The 13,823-nt window shown below is 60.6% G+C and overlaps 2 protein-coding genes across 7 annotated transcripts in view; both read right to left on the bottom strand.

Annotated features, from left to right (window-relative positions):
• The window catches only part of CELSR2 (cadherin EGF LAG seven-pass G-type receptor 2), a 31,333-nt gene extending 27,048 nt beyond the window's left edge, over window positions 1–4,285 (bottom strand). For 4 of the 5 annotated variants that reach the window (XM_053963744.1, XM_053963746.1, XM_053963745.1 and 1 more), the window contains exon 1: window positions 346–3,594. In XM_053963744.1, the coding sequence (XP_053819719.1) occupies window positions 346–3,499 (3,154 nt within the window). In that variant the 5' untranslated portion in view covers window positions 3,500–3,594. Of the gene's footprint in view, window positions 1–345; window positions 3,886–3,972; window positions 3,978–4,073 lie in introns of those variants that run through there. The other variant, XM_053963747.1, reaches the window with a different exon arrangement.
• A 1,394-nt stretch (window positions 4,286–5,679) lies between these two features.
• Window positions 5,680–13,247, bottom strand: SARS1 (seryl-tRNA synthetase 1). 2 transcript variants are annotated; one of them, XM_053963877.1, is made up of 11 exons: window positions 12,997–13,247; window positions 10,871–10,941; window positions 10,628–10,708; window positions 9,925–10,083; window positions 9,321–9,464; window positions 8,984–9,139; window positions 8,000–8,221; window positions 7,412–7,541; window positions 6,435–6,592; window positions 6,219–6,348; window positions 5,680–6,141 (listed from the first exon to the last, which is right to left on the bottom strand). In XM_053963877.1, exons 1-11 carry the CDS (start codon window positions 13,130–13,132, stop codon window positions 5,987–5,989), a joined length of 1,542 nt encoding a protein of 513 aa, XP_053819852.1. In that variant the 5' UTR covers window positions 13,133–13,247; the 3' UTR covers window positions 5,680–5,986. The 2 variants fall into 2 exon arrangements, with proteins under 2 accessions (XP_053819852.1, XP_053819853.1); XM_053963878.1 differs by lacking the exon at window positions 12,997–13,247 and adding an exon at window positions 11,068–11,403.
• Between the last annotated feature and the right edge of the window lie 576 nt (window positions 13,248–13,823).

A 13,823-nucleotide genomic window follows, 5' to 3' on the forward strand; every position in this document is an offset into this window, starting at 1 on the left:
ACCTCTAGACAGCCCAGGGGGGTGGGGAAAGCAAAGGGGGTGCTAGGGACCCCAACGGTCTCCAGCTTAGATGTCTGGTGTGTGAGGGGGGCACAGCATCCCATTATCCCCTCTCCCCTAGATCTGGAGGGTGAAGGCAACCAGGATGGGGTGGTGGAACTCCAAAACACCTCAGTGGGGTAGTGGGACCCCACAACACATCATCCCTTCTGATCTGGAGGGTGGGGGCAGCCAAAACAGGGTATTGAGACCCCATAACACCTCGCCTCCATGCAGAAATAGAGGTTGATATACCCACAAACTTCACTCCCCCTGAAAGGTGCCCTCCATGGGTGGGGGTCTTACCAGAGACAGACACCCTCATGATAGCCTCAAGTGGGCGGTTGTTGTCCAGGGCTGGGCTGAGGCGCAGGTCCCCAGTGTGTGGGTCCAGCAGCACGAGGTTGAGCTCATTGCCCTGCTCAAAAGCGTAAGTGAGGTGGTCAGAGACGTCGGGGTCATGGGCAGGGATGCGGCCAATGACGCCCCCAGGGAAGCTGCTGGAGCGGTTGGTGATGTAGTTGTTGAAGAGGATCTCGAAGTTCTTGAGCTGGGGGCTGTTGTCGTTGGTGTCACACAGGCGCACATGGATGGTGGCCCGACTCACCAGTGGTGCCGAGGTGGCCTGGACCACCATGATGTATTCAGCCTTGGTTTCATAGTCCAGGTCAGCCAGGGCGGTGAGCTCTCCAGAGAAGATATCCAGTTGAAAGACCTCAGGGATGTTGCCCTCCACGATCTGGTACATGATCTGGGCGTTGGTGCCCTCATCAGGGTCAGTGGCAGTGATCCGGGCCACCACCAGCCCAATGGGGCTGTTCTCTTCCACAAAGATGTCAAACTCATCCTGCTCAAACACGGGCGGGTTGTCATTGACATCCAACACTGTCACCTGGATCTCCACTGGCGTCCGCCGGGCTGGAATCCCCTTATCCATGGCAAATGCCCGCAGGGAATACAGCGGCACATTCTCCCGGTCCAGACGGCGTAAGGTGCGGACAATGCCCGAGGTGGACTCAATGATGAAGTCGCCATCACCATCATCACCCCCTTGGAAGGTGTAGAAGACTCTGCCATTGAGTCCAGAGTCACGGTCAGTTGCGGAGACCTGGAGGACACTGGTGAAGGTGGGGACATCCTCGTAGATGGATCCCTGGTAGGAATGATGGAGGAACTGGGGTGCGTTGTCATTGACATCACTCACCAGGATCTCCAGGTAAGTTGTGTCAGATTTCTGCGGGATACCATTGTCCCGCGCAGTGATGGCCAAGGTGTAGGACACCTGGTCCTCATAGTCCAGCTCCATCTGGGTGGTGACAGCACCAGTATCAGCAGCAATGCTGAACTGGGGTATGCTGTCCTCCATCAGGTAGGTGATGCGGGCGTTCTCCCCTGTGTCCTCGTCTGTGGCACTGATGACCACCACTGTTGTGCCCACTGGCCGATCCTCATTGACATTGATGGTGTAGTGGGAGCTCTGGAAGACGGGGCGGTGGGTGTTGGCATCAGTGACGTTGACAACCACCTGGGCAGTATCCTGGCGGGTGCCATCAGAAGCAGCAATGGTGAGCAGGTACTGCCGCTCCAGCTTGTAGTCCAGGGGCAGGGCAAGGGAGATGAGCCCACCACCGCTCTGGCTGGTGATGGAGAACCGGTTGCGGGTGTTGCCACTGGAGATCTGGTATGTGATGACACTGTAAGCATCACGGTCGACAGCAGAAACAGTCAGGACACTGGTGCCCACTGCTGCGTCCTCATTCAGGCGGGCGCCGTACTCCCGCTGGGTGAACTCAGGGCTGTTGTCATTGACATCCAGGATGGTGACACTGACGCTGGCCGTGGAGGCCATTGAGGGGGTGCCATGGTCCTGCGCCTCCACCCTGAAACTGTAGAAGTCGACCACCTCCCGGTCCAGCTCAGAGACCACCACAATCCACCCGGTGCTGTTGTTGATGGCAAAGGGGAAGCCGGTGCCAGTCTCCAGCAGGGTGTAAACTAACCGGCTGTTGTCACCTGAATCAGCATCAATAGCTTGTACATGGATGACAGAGTAGCCCACGGGGACATTCTCCAGCACGGTGGCCTGGAAGGGCGTGCTGACAAAGATGGGAGCATTGTCATTGACATCCAACACCTGGATGGTCACCAAACCGCTGATGTTGGAGAGAGGCGGGCGGCCACCATCCTGTGCCCGGATCCGCAGGGTGAACTCCTTGGTGACCTCGTAGTCCAGGGGGGTAACGACATCCAGCGTGCCTGTCTGCGCATCAATGTAGAAGTGCCCACGGGTGTTGCCACTGACAATGCTGTAGTGCACCAGTGCATTGCTGCCTTTGTCACGGTCGGTGGCCATCACCTGCAGAACCGCCACATTGGGCACCACGTCCTCAGGGACCTGTGCCATGTAACGTCGCTCGCTGAACTGAGGCGCATTGTCATTGTCGTCCTCCACAGCAATGCGGACAGTGGCCGTGGCACTCCGGGGACCTGGATCCTGGCCCTGGTCTGTGGCCTCCACCAACAGCTCGAAGGCATCTACTACTTCCCGGTCCACAGGGCCACAAGTGCGGATGACGCCTGAGCGGGAATCGATCTCAAAGACCTCGTTGGCGTCACCGGCGTTGATGAGGCGGTAGAGGATGTTGGCATTGGGACCAGCGTCACCATCAGTAGCCCGCACTGTCAGTACCTCATAGCCCACCTCCAGATTCTCTCGCACACTCTCCCGGTATTCTAGTTGCTCAAAGGCTGGGTCGTGGTCATTGGCGTCACTCACTGTAATCGTCAGTGTGGCCATGGCACTGCGCCGGGGTGTCCCGTGGTCCACTGCTGTCACTCGGAACACGTGAGTGCTCTTGCTCTCGCGGTCCAGCAGTGCAGCAGTGCTGATGGCACCAGTGACAGGGTCCACGGTGAAGAGGTCATCAGAACGGCTATCGAAGAGTGCAGCCATAGAGTAGTGCAGCCGGCCTGCCTCCCCCTCATCAGGGTCCTGTGCTGTCACCTGTGTCACTGGAGTGCCTGCTGGCCGGTTCTCCTCCACTGTGGCCTGGTAGCTGGACGGCTGGAACTGCGGTGCTGTGTTGGGGCTGCGGCAGGGACGGTGGTGAGGTATGGGGGACCTGGGGACTGCTGTGGCCTGGAACTCCACAACATCCCCAGTGTCCATCGCATCCCCAGTGCCACTGGTCTCCCTGGGGATATCGGTGTCCCCAGCATGTCCAGTGTCCACAGTGTTCCTGGTGTTGCTGTGGACTTTCCCAGTCTCCCCATTATGTTCAGAATCTCTAGTGCTCCCAGTATACCTGGGGACTTTCCTAGTGCTGCCAGCATCTCTGGAGACTCTCCCAGTCTCCCCAGTGAGTTCAGAATTCCTGGTACCCCTGGAGACTGGAGTGCTCCCAGTGCCCCCAACACCTCCAGTGCTCAGCATGTTCCCAGTGCTCCTGGTGTCCTCCATGGGGATGCTGGTGTCCCCAGTGTGTCCAGTATTCCCGGCACTCCTGGTGCCCCTGAGGACATAGGTGCTTCCAGTGTCTCCAGTTCCTCCAGTAACCCCGGTGCCTCCACTATCCCGGGTGCCTCCAGCATCCCTGGTGCTTCCAACGCCCCCAGAGCCTCCAGGCTTCCAGGTGTCTCCAGCATTCACGGTGCTTCCAGTGTCCCCGGTAACTCTGGAGCCGCCAATACCTGGGGATACCCTAACGCCGCTGCCGCTGTCCCCACTGGAAGAGCCGGTGCCTGGTGCTGTGCCATCGCTGTCGCCCGCGGCCGGTGCTGGCCCAGCGCTGTCGCCGCTGTCCCCGGTGCTCGGCGGGGGCCACACACCGCCGCTGGAGCCGGTGCCTGGTGCAGTCCCATCGCTGCCGCCCGCGGCCGGTGCAGGCCCAGCGCTGCCGCCGCTGTCCCCGGTGCTCGGCGGGGGCCACACACCGCCGCTGGAGCCGGTGCCTGGTGCAGTCCCATCGCTGCCGCCCGCGGCCAGTGCGGGCCCAGCGCTGCCGCCGCTGTCCCCGGTGCTTGGCGGGGGCCACGCGCCGCCGCTGTCCCCGGTGCCGCCGCGGAGCTGGAGTGCCGCCGGTTGCGTGCTGGACGGACGGGTGCGGGTGCCGGTGTCGATGCCGGAGGCGATGCCGGTGGCGATGGCGGTGGCGGGTCCCGACGCGGGCAGCAGCAGCAACAGCGGCAGCAGCAGCAACAGCGGCAGCAGCCGGAGTGCGGCCCGGCGGGTGGGCGGAGGGCCCATGGCCGCTGCCCCCCGGTGTCCCCGGTGCCGGGGCTGGTGCCCGCAGCGACCCGCGCCGTCGCCTGCGCTCCGCCTTCGCCCGAGCGCGCCCGCAGGGGCGGAGCCGCCAATTCACCGGCCCGGCCGCGCTTAAAGGAGCCGCCGCCGCCGCCCCCGGCACTCGCCGGCGGCACCCGCAACCGCTCCGGCAGCGCAGCGCGGGGGCAGCGAGCGCGTACTGCGCGCAGGTTGCGCACACTCATGTGAGGTGCACATGTGCGCCCTGCGCGCACACACGTACTCACACAGATGTGAAGGGCCTTGCACGCACCTACCTGTGCATTGCAGGCACTCGTGTTGCACGCACAGGGAACACGCACGTCGCAGACGCAGGACATACAGGCACCAGCGAGCACATATGACATGGGAACCACGTATGTGACACACACAGCACATGTGAAACACACATGGAGCATACACGAGACAGATGGCACGTGTGTGACACAGCACGGAGATCGTGTGTAAACACACAGCACGTGTGGCATACTCTCGTCCCCCAGGCCCCTCGTGTTCCCATCGCCGGCCGTGACTCCACACACGGAAGTCCGTCTCCCCTCACTCCGTGCCACCCCCCTACCCCAGATCCCCGGGCTCGTCCCAGCGCACCAGGACCGGGGACAATAGAACAGACTGGGAGCGACTGGACCAGGCTGAGAGGGACTGGGGATGCTGGGGGGCACTGGGGCAAACTGGGAGGGACTGGGGATGCTCGGGGGCACTGGGACAAACTAAGAGCGACAAGGTATGTCGGGGGCGCTGGAACAGACTGGGAGGGACTGGAGAAGCTAGACGGGGGCGGATCCCCGCAGTCTGTGGTTGCTGCTCCCCCCCCCCGCCCAAGTCGGCGCCGGTCGCGTGGGTGCAGGCAGGCGGTGCGAAGTCGCCTCCCCCCCCTACCCCGGCGGAACGGGTCCGACGGGTACCAGGGAGGGGCACCCCAGCGCCGGGGCGGCGCTTGGAGCGCCGGAACCCCCCCGCCTCCGCCGGGGGCTCCGGTGACTCACTGGGCCGCTCCCCGCCGGTTCCACCCGACACCCAAGGCCTGCCGGGGGTTTCCCACGCAGAGCAGCGGGCGGCAGCCAGGCCTCCCTGCATGGCGATGGAAGGGGGCAACCCTCCCGTGTATCACCCCACCCCGGAGGGAGGGGGCGAGCAGCAGCTGGGGCCCCGGCCCCACTTTGCATCACAAAGGGGCTTTGTCTAGGGCTTTGTGTGGGGCTGGCAGAAGCGAGGGAGAAGGGGGAGGAAGGAGGTGCGGGGGAGAGGGGGGAAGGGGGAGGGTGATGTGCAACGGAGACAACTCCCCGGGCTGGACCCCCTCATTCTTTCCTCGGAACCCCCCAAGAACACACATCTCAACAGCTCTTGGCTTTATTTTGGAGGGACATGTTACGTGGGCACGGAGGTCCCCAGCACCACTCAGCACGAGGGGGACACATGGGGGATCCTGACCCGACTCAGCAGGGTAAGGGGACACACAGGGAGAGGGGCAGCGCCCTGACAGTGTCAGTTCTTTGTGGAACAGGGGGGATAGACGGTGACTCCCCTCCGAGGCAAAGACGATAATGAAGGGCACAGCCTGGCAATGAAGGGCACAGCCTGGCAATGAAGGTGAGATGACTTGGGAGGGCCCCAAAGTCCTTGGGGTGCAGGGGGACACCCTCAGACCTCCATGTTCTTCATCTGCTCCTCCAGCACCTGGTCACGTCCCCCGCCTGCCTTCTTCTTGCCTGCTCCTTCCTGCTGCTTCTTCTGTTTCTTGGAGAGCTCCTGCTCAATGGGTGCCGGCTTGATGAATGGAATCAGCTCCCGCAGGTCTGGGGACAAAGGACTGCTGTCACCCCCCCCCACCCGCCAAGGAGCAGGGGATGGGGAGGGCACAGGGGGATGTTACCTGGAGGCATGAAGTTCTGGAGCTTTTCAGGGATGCGGATGCCCTCAGGAGTCTGGTGGTTCTCCAGGATGGCACAGATGGTGCGGGTGGTAGCACACATGGTGGCATTCAGCATGTGCACAAACTCTACCTGTGGCAGGGGGACACAGGAGATGCCTGTGACATGGGGAAAGCAAAGGAACAGAGGAAGAACTCCCCTATGTCCACTAGCCTCACCTTGTCCATCATCTTCTTGGTCTGGCCATAGCGGATGCGCAGGCGCCGGGCCTGGTAGTCAGTGCAGTTGGAACAAGAGACAAGCTCACGGAAGGCACCAGAGCCAGGGAACCAGGCCTCCAGATCCAGTTTTTTGCTGGCTGCATGGTTCAGGGAGCCTGGAGGGGGGACAGTGCTGAGTGGGGGGGTCCCACTACCATCCTGAATTTGCCTATCCTGGGGCAGAGTGTAGGGTGAAGCCTCCAAAGTCACTCCCGCAGCTTGGTGCCGATCCAAAGTGGATTTTTGTTTTGCCATAGTGATGTGGGGTACCCGCTTGGCCACAGGGTCAACAAGCCACAAGCTGTTTGGTCATGGGGGTGTGGGAGTCCTGCCCAGACACAGGGATGGGGAACGTCTGCTCAACCACAGGACACTGGGTTCCTGCTGTGCCATGGGGATATGGGGGTCCTGCTTCACAGGAATGTGGGGGCCTCTCTCAGCCATGTGGATGTGAGATTGCCACTCACCTATGGGAACATGGGGCTCTTTCTCAGCCACATGGACATGGGCTTCCCACTTGACTATGGGGAGGTAGGATTATGCCATGGGGATCTGGGATTCCTGCTTGGCCACAGGAATGAGGGATTTCTGCTCAGCCGTGGGGATGTGGGGTTCTCGCTCTGCCAATGGGATAAAGGGGTCTCACTCAGCCACAGCGAGCTTTTAAACCAGATCTTTTTCCTGGGAGCATTTCCAGGAGGAGCTGGGACACTCAACGGTCCCTCTGGAAGGGACAGCAGGGACAATCCATCACAGCACTGTCCACACCCGCTCCCATGGACCCAGAGCAAGGCTGAAGATTCCACAGAAAACAAAATGTCCCCTTCTCTTCCTCCATCTCAGGCTGGGGACAGCAATGAGCCAGGGACATGAAATTGCCATGCAGGAAGCAGGTCAGAGCCCCGCTCAACCCCCCGTAGCACAGGAGCCCCTACCTGAGACGATGTTGACAATGTGGTAGGGAATCCCGAGGGACTGGTAGAATTCCTCAGCTGTGGCCATCATCTCCTCAAATATCTCCCAGGACTTGTTGTCATGGGGAGAGGAATAGACGAACTGTTCAATCTGCAGGAGAAGGAATTCCACAGTGACACCAGGTATAGCTCCAATTCCAATGGGAACCCCACGGTGATACCAGGTACAGCCTCAATTCCACCTGGAACCCCCAGTGACACCCAGTACACCCTAAATTCCCACTGAAAACCTGCAGTGACACTGGGTATAGCCCAAATTCCCATCAGAACCCCACAATGACACCCGGAACACTGAATTGCTGCTGGAACCCCACAGTAACACCAGGTACACCCTGAATTCCCACTGGAACCCCACAGTGATATGGGGTATACACTCCAACTTCCTGCTGGAACACCACAGTGACAATGGCTACACCCTGAATTCCTGCTGGGTATGCTGCAGCGGCACCAGATACACCATGAATTTCCACTGGAACATGCTGAATTCCCACTGGAACCCCACAGCAACCCTCAGTACACTCCAAATTCCTCCCAGGACCGTTCCTTCACCTTCTCAAACTGGTGGACGCGGAAGATGCCGCGGGTGTCCCGGCCATGGGATCCCACCTCCTGGCGGAAGCAGGTGCTGAGCCCCGCGTACTTGAGGGGCAAGTCCTCAGGCCGCAGCCACTCATCACGGTGCAGGGCGGCGATAGGCTGCTCTGACGTGGCGATCAGGTACTTCTCATCAATGGAACTGTCCTCTGCCCGCTCACTGCCCTTTCCAATCACCTGTAGGGGACGTGAGCCACTGGCCCTCTTCTAGCTGCTCCTGCACCTCCAGGGACCAGCAGGGAGGTTTTCCAGGGCCAGATGGTTTGAGAATTCATCACAGGGGGAGTTTGTTAGTCGTTCAAAGGGGCTGATGGCAGGGACAAGTCACCTGTATCACCCATGGAGATGGACTCCAGAGATGAGCCACCTCCTTGTCACGTCATCACCATCACAAGCCACCTCCTTGTCACCTATGACACCCATGGAGATGGCCCCCAGAGCATGTCACCTCCTTGTCACTGCACTGCCATCATGTGTCACCTGTGCAAATGGACCCCAAAGATGAGCCACCTCCTTGTCACCTCATCACCATCATGTGGCACCCATAAACATGGACCCCAGAGATAAGTTATGTCCTTGTCACCACATGTCACCAATGGAGATGGACTCTGGAGACAAGCCACCTCCTTGTTACCTCATGGCCATCACAGTGTGTCACCCATGGAGATGGACCTGAGATGAGCCACCTCCTTGTCACTGCAGTGCCACCACGAAGTGTTTCCCATGGAGGTGGACCCCCAAGACAAGCCATCTCCCTGTCACATCATCACCATCACAACACAGAGATGGATCCCAAAGAGAGGGGAAGGAACCACTGCTACCATTGCTGCCACCACCACTGCCAAACTTGCCAGGGCAGAAGGGACCCCACTGCCTCCCCCTCCACAGCCCCATGGGGGTGGCTTGCTTTCGAGTCCCAAATCCAGAGTGATCTCTTACCTTGTAAAGTTCCTCATCAAACTGGCTGAGCTGGGCCACCTCCTGCATCACCTCCTTGCGCATGAAGAAGGGGGTGTACACTGGAGTGTACCCCCGGGCCCGGAGGCTCTGCAGCGCATACTGGATCAGCGCCTGCTCCAGGAACACCAGTGGGCCCTAGGAACAAAGGTCACACTGCCTATCACACACAGGACTCTGCTGGGCAACTCCTCCTTGCTCAGAGGGTCCACGAGCCCTCTGGAGGCTCCCATCATCGATCCCAGGGGAGGAGAACCCAAGGCCCCTGTCCCTCCTCGTTCCTCTCTGAACCCGATCATTCTGGGGTCACAGCTCTCACCTTAAGGAAGTAGCCACGGCTGCCAGCCACCACAGCGCCCTTTTCCCCCTCATAGCCATCCACCATCACCACCAGATCCACATGAGAATACTTCTTCCTGCAGCTGCAGTCACCCCACACCCGCTCCACCTTGTTGTCCACATCCTGCAGGAACCCAAAGAAAAGAGGAGCAGGAGCCTATCACGTCCTCAGTGCCCTGGAACGCTGTGACACCAGTCCCTGAACCACACTGGGCCCACTTTGGGAGCTCAAACTCCAGCCTGTAGCTTATTGTGTGGTCACCTGGCAGCAAGCCTGGCCCAGTTGTGCTCCCCCTGGGAAAATATTCCCATGGGATGAATGGAGGCAGCAGAGGGAGACCCAGTCCTCACCGCAGTAAGCGCCTTTCCCATTAATTCCCCCAACAATGGTGTGCCCAGTGTTGTCTGAGCTGCTCTTTGTCTGATCCTGGTGGGAAATGCTGGCTTGTCATGCAGATTTCCCTCACCCGCCCACCCAGCCAGGCTTGGGGGATCCCCTGCTGGGAGCCCCCTGCTTCCCACTGTGAGCTTCCCAGCTCCTCTGACCGAGCCCCACCTCCTCCCCCTCCCTTCCCGAGCCCCACCTCGTCATTGCTAATGGGCACAGAGGGGTGCAGGAGGTTTCCAATCTCCCGGAGGCTCTCAAAGCGTTCAGCCTCCAGCCGCAGGCGCTCAGAGTCACATTCCAGAATGGCCTCATCAATGAGCAGCCGAATTTTCTTTATCTGGGATACCTGGAGACACTGCAGAGACACCTCTGCATGAGGTGCGGGAGAGAGAAGACCACTGGAAGGGGGGCCTGCTCATCCAGCACAGGGAATCCTGAGCCCAGCATGATGAATTCTGGACCCTCCACATATTCTGGAGTGAGTCCCTGGGCTGAACACACTCAAGAACAGTCTGAAAGGATAAAGGGGTGAAAAGCTGGGCTCTGGAAGGCCTGAGCTGCTCCCATGGCAGCCAGCATTGCACTCATTAACCAGGAAGGCCGAACTGGGATGGAAGCAGGCAGGGAGGGACACACTGAGGACACAGAAGGACTGAGGCTGCTCAAATTCCCAGGGATGAGCCCTTGACTGACACAGAGTAATGCTGGGGAGATCAAGGACACTGAGGAAGAGTCAGTTATTGCTGGTGTAGGACTGAGACATAAAGGATCCTCCCAGCTGGGGCATCAGGCAGTCCCACCCTCATTTGGTGGGCACTTCAGGCCACCAGTTTGGGCAATTCCAGGCAAAGCTCTGGACAAACTGTAAACACAGTGGAGGGAGTTGGGGTCTCACTCACCCCCAGGATATCAGCTGTGAGTTCATCCAGGTTCTGTGCACTCTCTGGTACAGATTCATCCGTCCCTGCTGGCTCCTTTTTCTGCAGCAAGAGGAAAAAGGAACCCCAGGAGAGTTAAAGAGTAAAATTCCAGTGGGAAAACATCCCTCAGTGACACAAGGGAGAGACTGCAGGGCTGGGAGGAGAGATGTCACCAGTTGGTGATGTCCCACCATAAGGTGACCCAGGGCACTCGTGCCCCACCTTCATCTTGTCCCCAATGGTTTTGCTGCACAGGTTCTTCAGCTTGTTCAGGTTGTCGGCACGAAACCTGCCTGGAAAGGAAGGCAGGGGCTGTCACCTGGGGTGAGAGAAGGGCTGGGGCTCCTATCTGGTGCAGAGAGGTGATATGGAGACCCCATGGGAGCAGCAGCGGGGGTGGCAGTTCCAGGAATACCCACAGGCACCAGCCCTGGAGTTTTTGGGAGGACAGAGGTTGATCGTGTGGAGCAGAGCTGCAAGGAGTAGGGATGTCATTGGAAAACACCTGAAGTGACATTGCACTGGGACCCCCATGCCAGGCTGGAAACCCCCATGACATGCTGGAACCACGCTGGGATGGGTCACCCCAACTCTAAGATGAGAACCCTACATTGGGATTCCCTGTGCTGGGCTGGGACCCCCACACTGGGACAGGACCTCCACACTGGGACCCCCATGAGGGTGGGTCACACTGGGATGAAAGTACCATGCCAGGCTGGGAACCATGTCCTGGAATGAGATCCCCACCCCATGCTAGGATCCCCCACATTGGGCTGTGATCCCCATACTGGACTGGGAACCCCACCCTGCCAAAATGGGAATCCCTCCACCAGGATGGGACCCCCCACATCAGCACAGGATCTCTGTACTTCACTTGGACCCCCCAATTCTGGGCTAGGACCCTCATGCTGGGCTGGGATCCCCACACGAGGATGAGATCCCCCTCACGCTGCACTGGGACGCCCATGCCAGGATGGCACCCTTCCCTCCACAGGCTTGGAGCCCCCCACGCTGGGACCTCCCCGATAGGATGGGACCCCCACTCTGTGCTGGGAACCCACATTGTGATGAGACACCTCCCTCAGTGGGATGGGATTGCTAAGGACTGAGCAGACCCTGGCATCTGAGGCCACAGTGACGAGATTCAGGGTGTGTTGGATGAGGGGAGCATGGATGGGAAGGGCAGAGCCCAGGACCTGGGGCAGCTCAAAGTGGGAACACCTACGCTGAGAAAGCGCCACCCTAATCAACGGGAGGGATCAGTCCCCAGGGGATCCAGAGCCAGGGAACACCAACAGGACACAGCAGGGCACAGCATGGACCGGCGCCGCGGGATTGCATCAGCCAGCAAGACCCGCCAGCCTGCCTCACCCTGTCACCTCCTGTAGCCACCTGCCATTCTCCAGCATCGCTGTCCTGGGGACACAGAGCCCGTAGGGAGGGGGCTGGGAAGCAGGTGATCCCTTGGACATCAAGGTGAACGCATTAAAGGGGAGCCCCAAGCACTGCTTTCATCCCGCAGCAACGGAATGCTGGGGTGCCCTGGGAATGGTGGGGTTTGGGGATACCCACTCCTCCTGCCACACTCCAACTCTTCTCCACATCCAGCACCCACTGACACAGCTAGATGCACATCCTGCTGCCCCATATCCCACCGAGAGCCACGAGGAGGTGGCTCCTGCCCCTCAAGCCGCCCAGATGTGGGTGTACCCCAAATCTGGGGGTGGCACTGTCTAGGATCGCCCCCGCCCAGCTGGATCCTGCGGCAATGCAGGGAGCGGATCCCTGGGGATCGCAATGGGACGGGATCCATGTCCGGGCTAAGGAAAACCTGGGATCTGCCCCCCAGCCTGGGAGGAGGGAAGGTGGGTCTAGTGAAAAAACTTCTCCCACCTCAATCCCTGGGATTAGGGGCGAGGGGGATCCACGCAGGGACAAGCCCTCGGTCTCTGCTGTGATCTACCCACTGGATCCAGTCCCAGAGGGCAATGATCCACCGAGGTGATCCCCGAAGGTTGGGGAGGAATCAACAAACAGCTGGGGAGGATGGGAAAGACCCTCCCCCTAAAGGTCACCCCATCTCATCCAGGAAGTTCGGGATCAGTGTGGGGGCCGTTTCCAGGTCCTCAGGAGGGACGGAGGGAGAGAGAGAGAGAGAGGGACCCCTAGGGGATCCCCCATCCCCGAGGAGGGGCGATGGTGGGGGAGGGAGTCCCATCACCTGCGGACCGGTCACCAGGCTGACGGGGTGGGGAGAAAGGCACCGGGAGGGGGAGACACACCCGCGTGTGACAAGAGGGTCCCCCAGCCCGGAGGTTCCCCCCCGCCACCCACCCACCCCCACGTACACCTCCGCCAGGCGCCGTCCGCTCGCACCAGCGCATCCACCAGCGCGGGGTCCTTGAAGCGCTTGCGCTGCATGTCCCGCACCATGGCGGGGTCTCCGCCCTTGTCGGCGCGGAATAGGTCCAGGTCCAGCACCATGACCGGTGATGGCGGCGGCGGCACCAGGAACAGCGGCGGGGACAGCGGCTCCGCGCGCGTGCGCGGGAAGAGGCGCGGCCACGGCGACGGGCGCGGGGGGGGTGGTCAGCAGCGCCCCCTGGTGGCTTGGAGGCGGCGCAGCAGGACGGGAGAACCGGGGTGTGGAGGGGCAAGGCAGGTGACAGGGAGTGACAGGGGGTGACAGGGAGAGGCTGGGGTGACAGGGGGTGACAGGGAGAGGCTGGGGGTGACAGGGAGAGGCTGGGGTGACTGACAGGGAGAGGCTGGGGGTGACAGGGGGTGACAGGGGGTGATGGGGTGACAGGGTGTGACAGGGGTGATAGGGGGTGACAGGGAGAGGCTGGGGTGAAGGGAGTGACAGGGGTTGACAGGGAGAGGCTGGGGGTGACAGGGGGTGACAGAGGGTGATAGGGGGTGACAGGGAGTGACAGGGGGTGACAGGAGGTGACAGGGAGAGGCTGGGGTGACAGGGAGTGACAGCGACTGACAGGGGGTGACAAGGAGAGGCTGGGGGTGACGGGGTGACAGGGAGTGACAGAGAGAGGCTGGGGGTGACAGGGAGTGACAGGGGGTAACAGGGGGTGACAGGAGTGATAGGGAGAGGCTGGGGGTGACAGGGGGTGACAGGGAGAGGCTGGGGGTGACAGGGAGTGACAGAGGGTAACAGGAG

The sequence above is a fragment of the Vidua chalybeata genome, chromosome 24 (assembly GCF_026979565.1).
Source record: "Vidua chalybeata isolate OUT-0048 chromosome 24, bVidCha1 merged haplotype, whole genome shotgun sequence".
Classification (NCBI taxonomy): domain Eukaryota; kingdom Metazoa; phylum Chordata; class Aves; order Passeriformes; family Viduidae; genus Vidua; species Vidua chalybeata.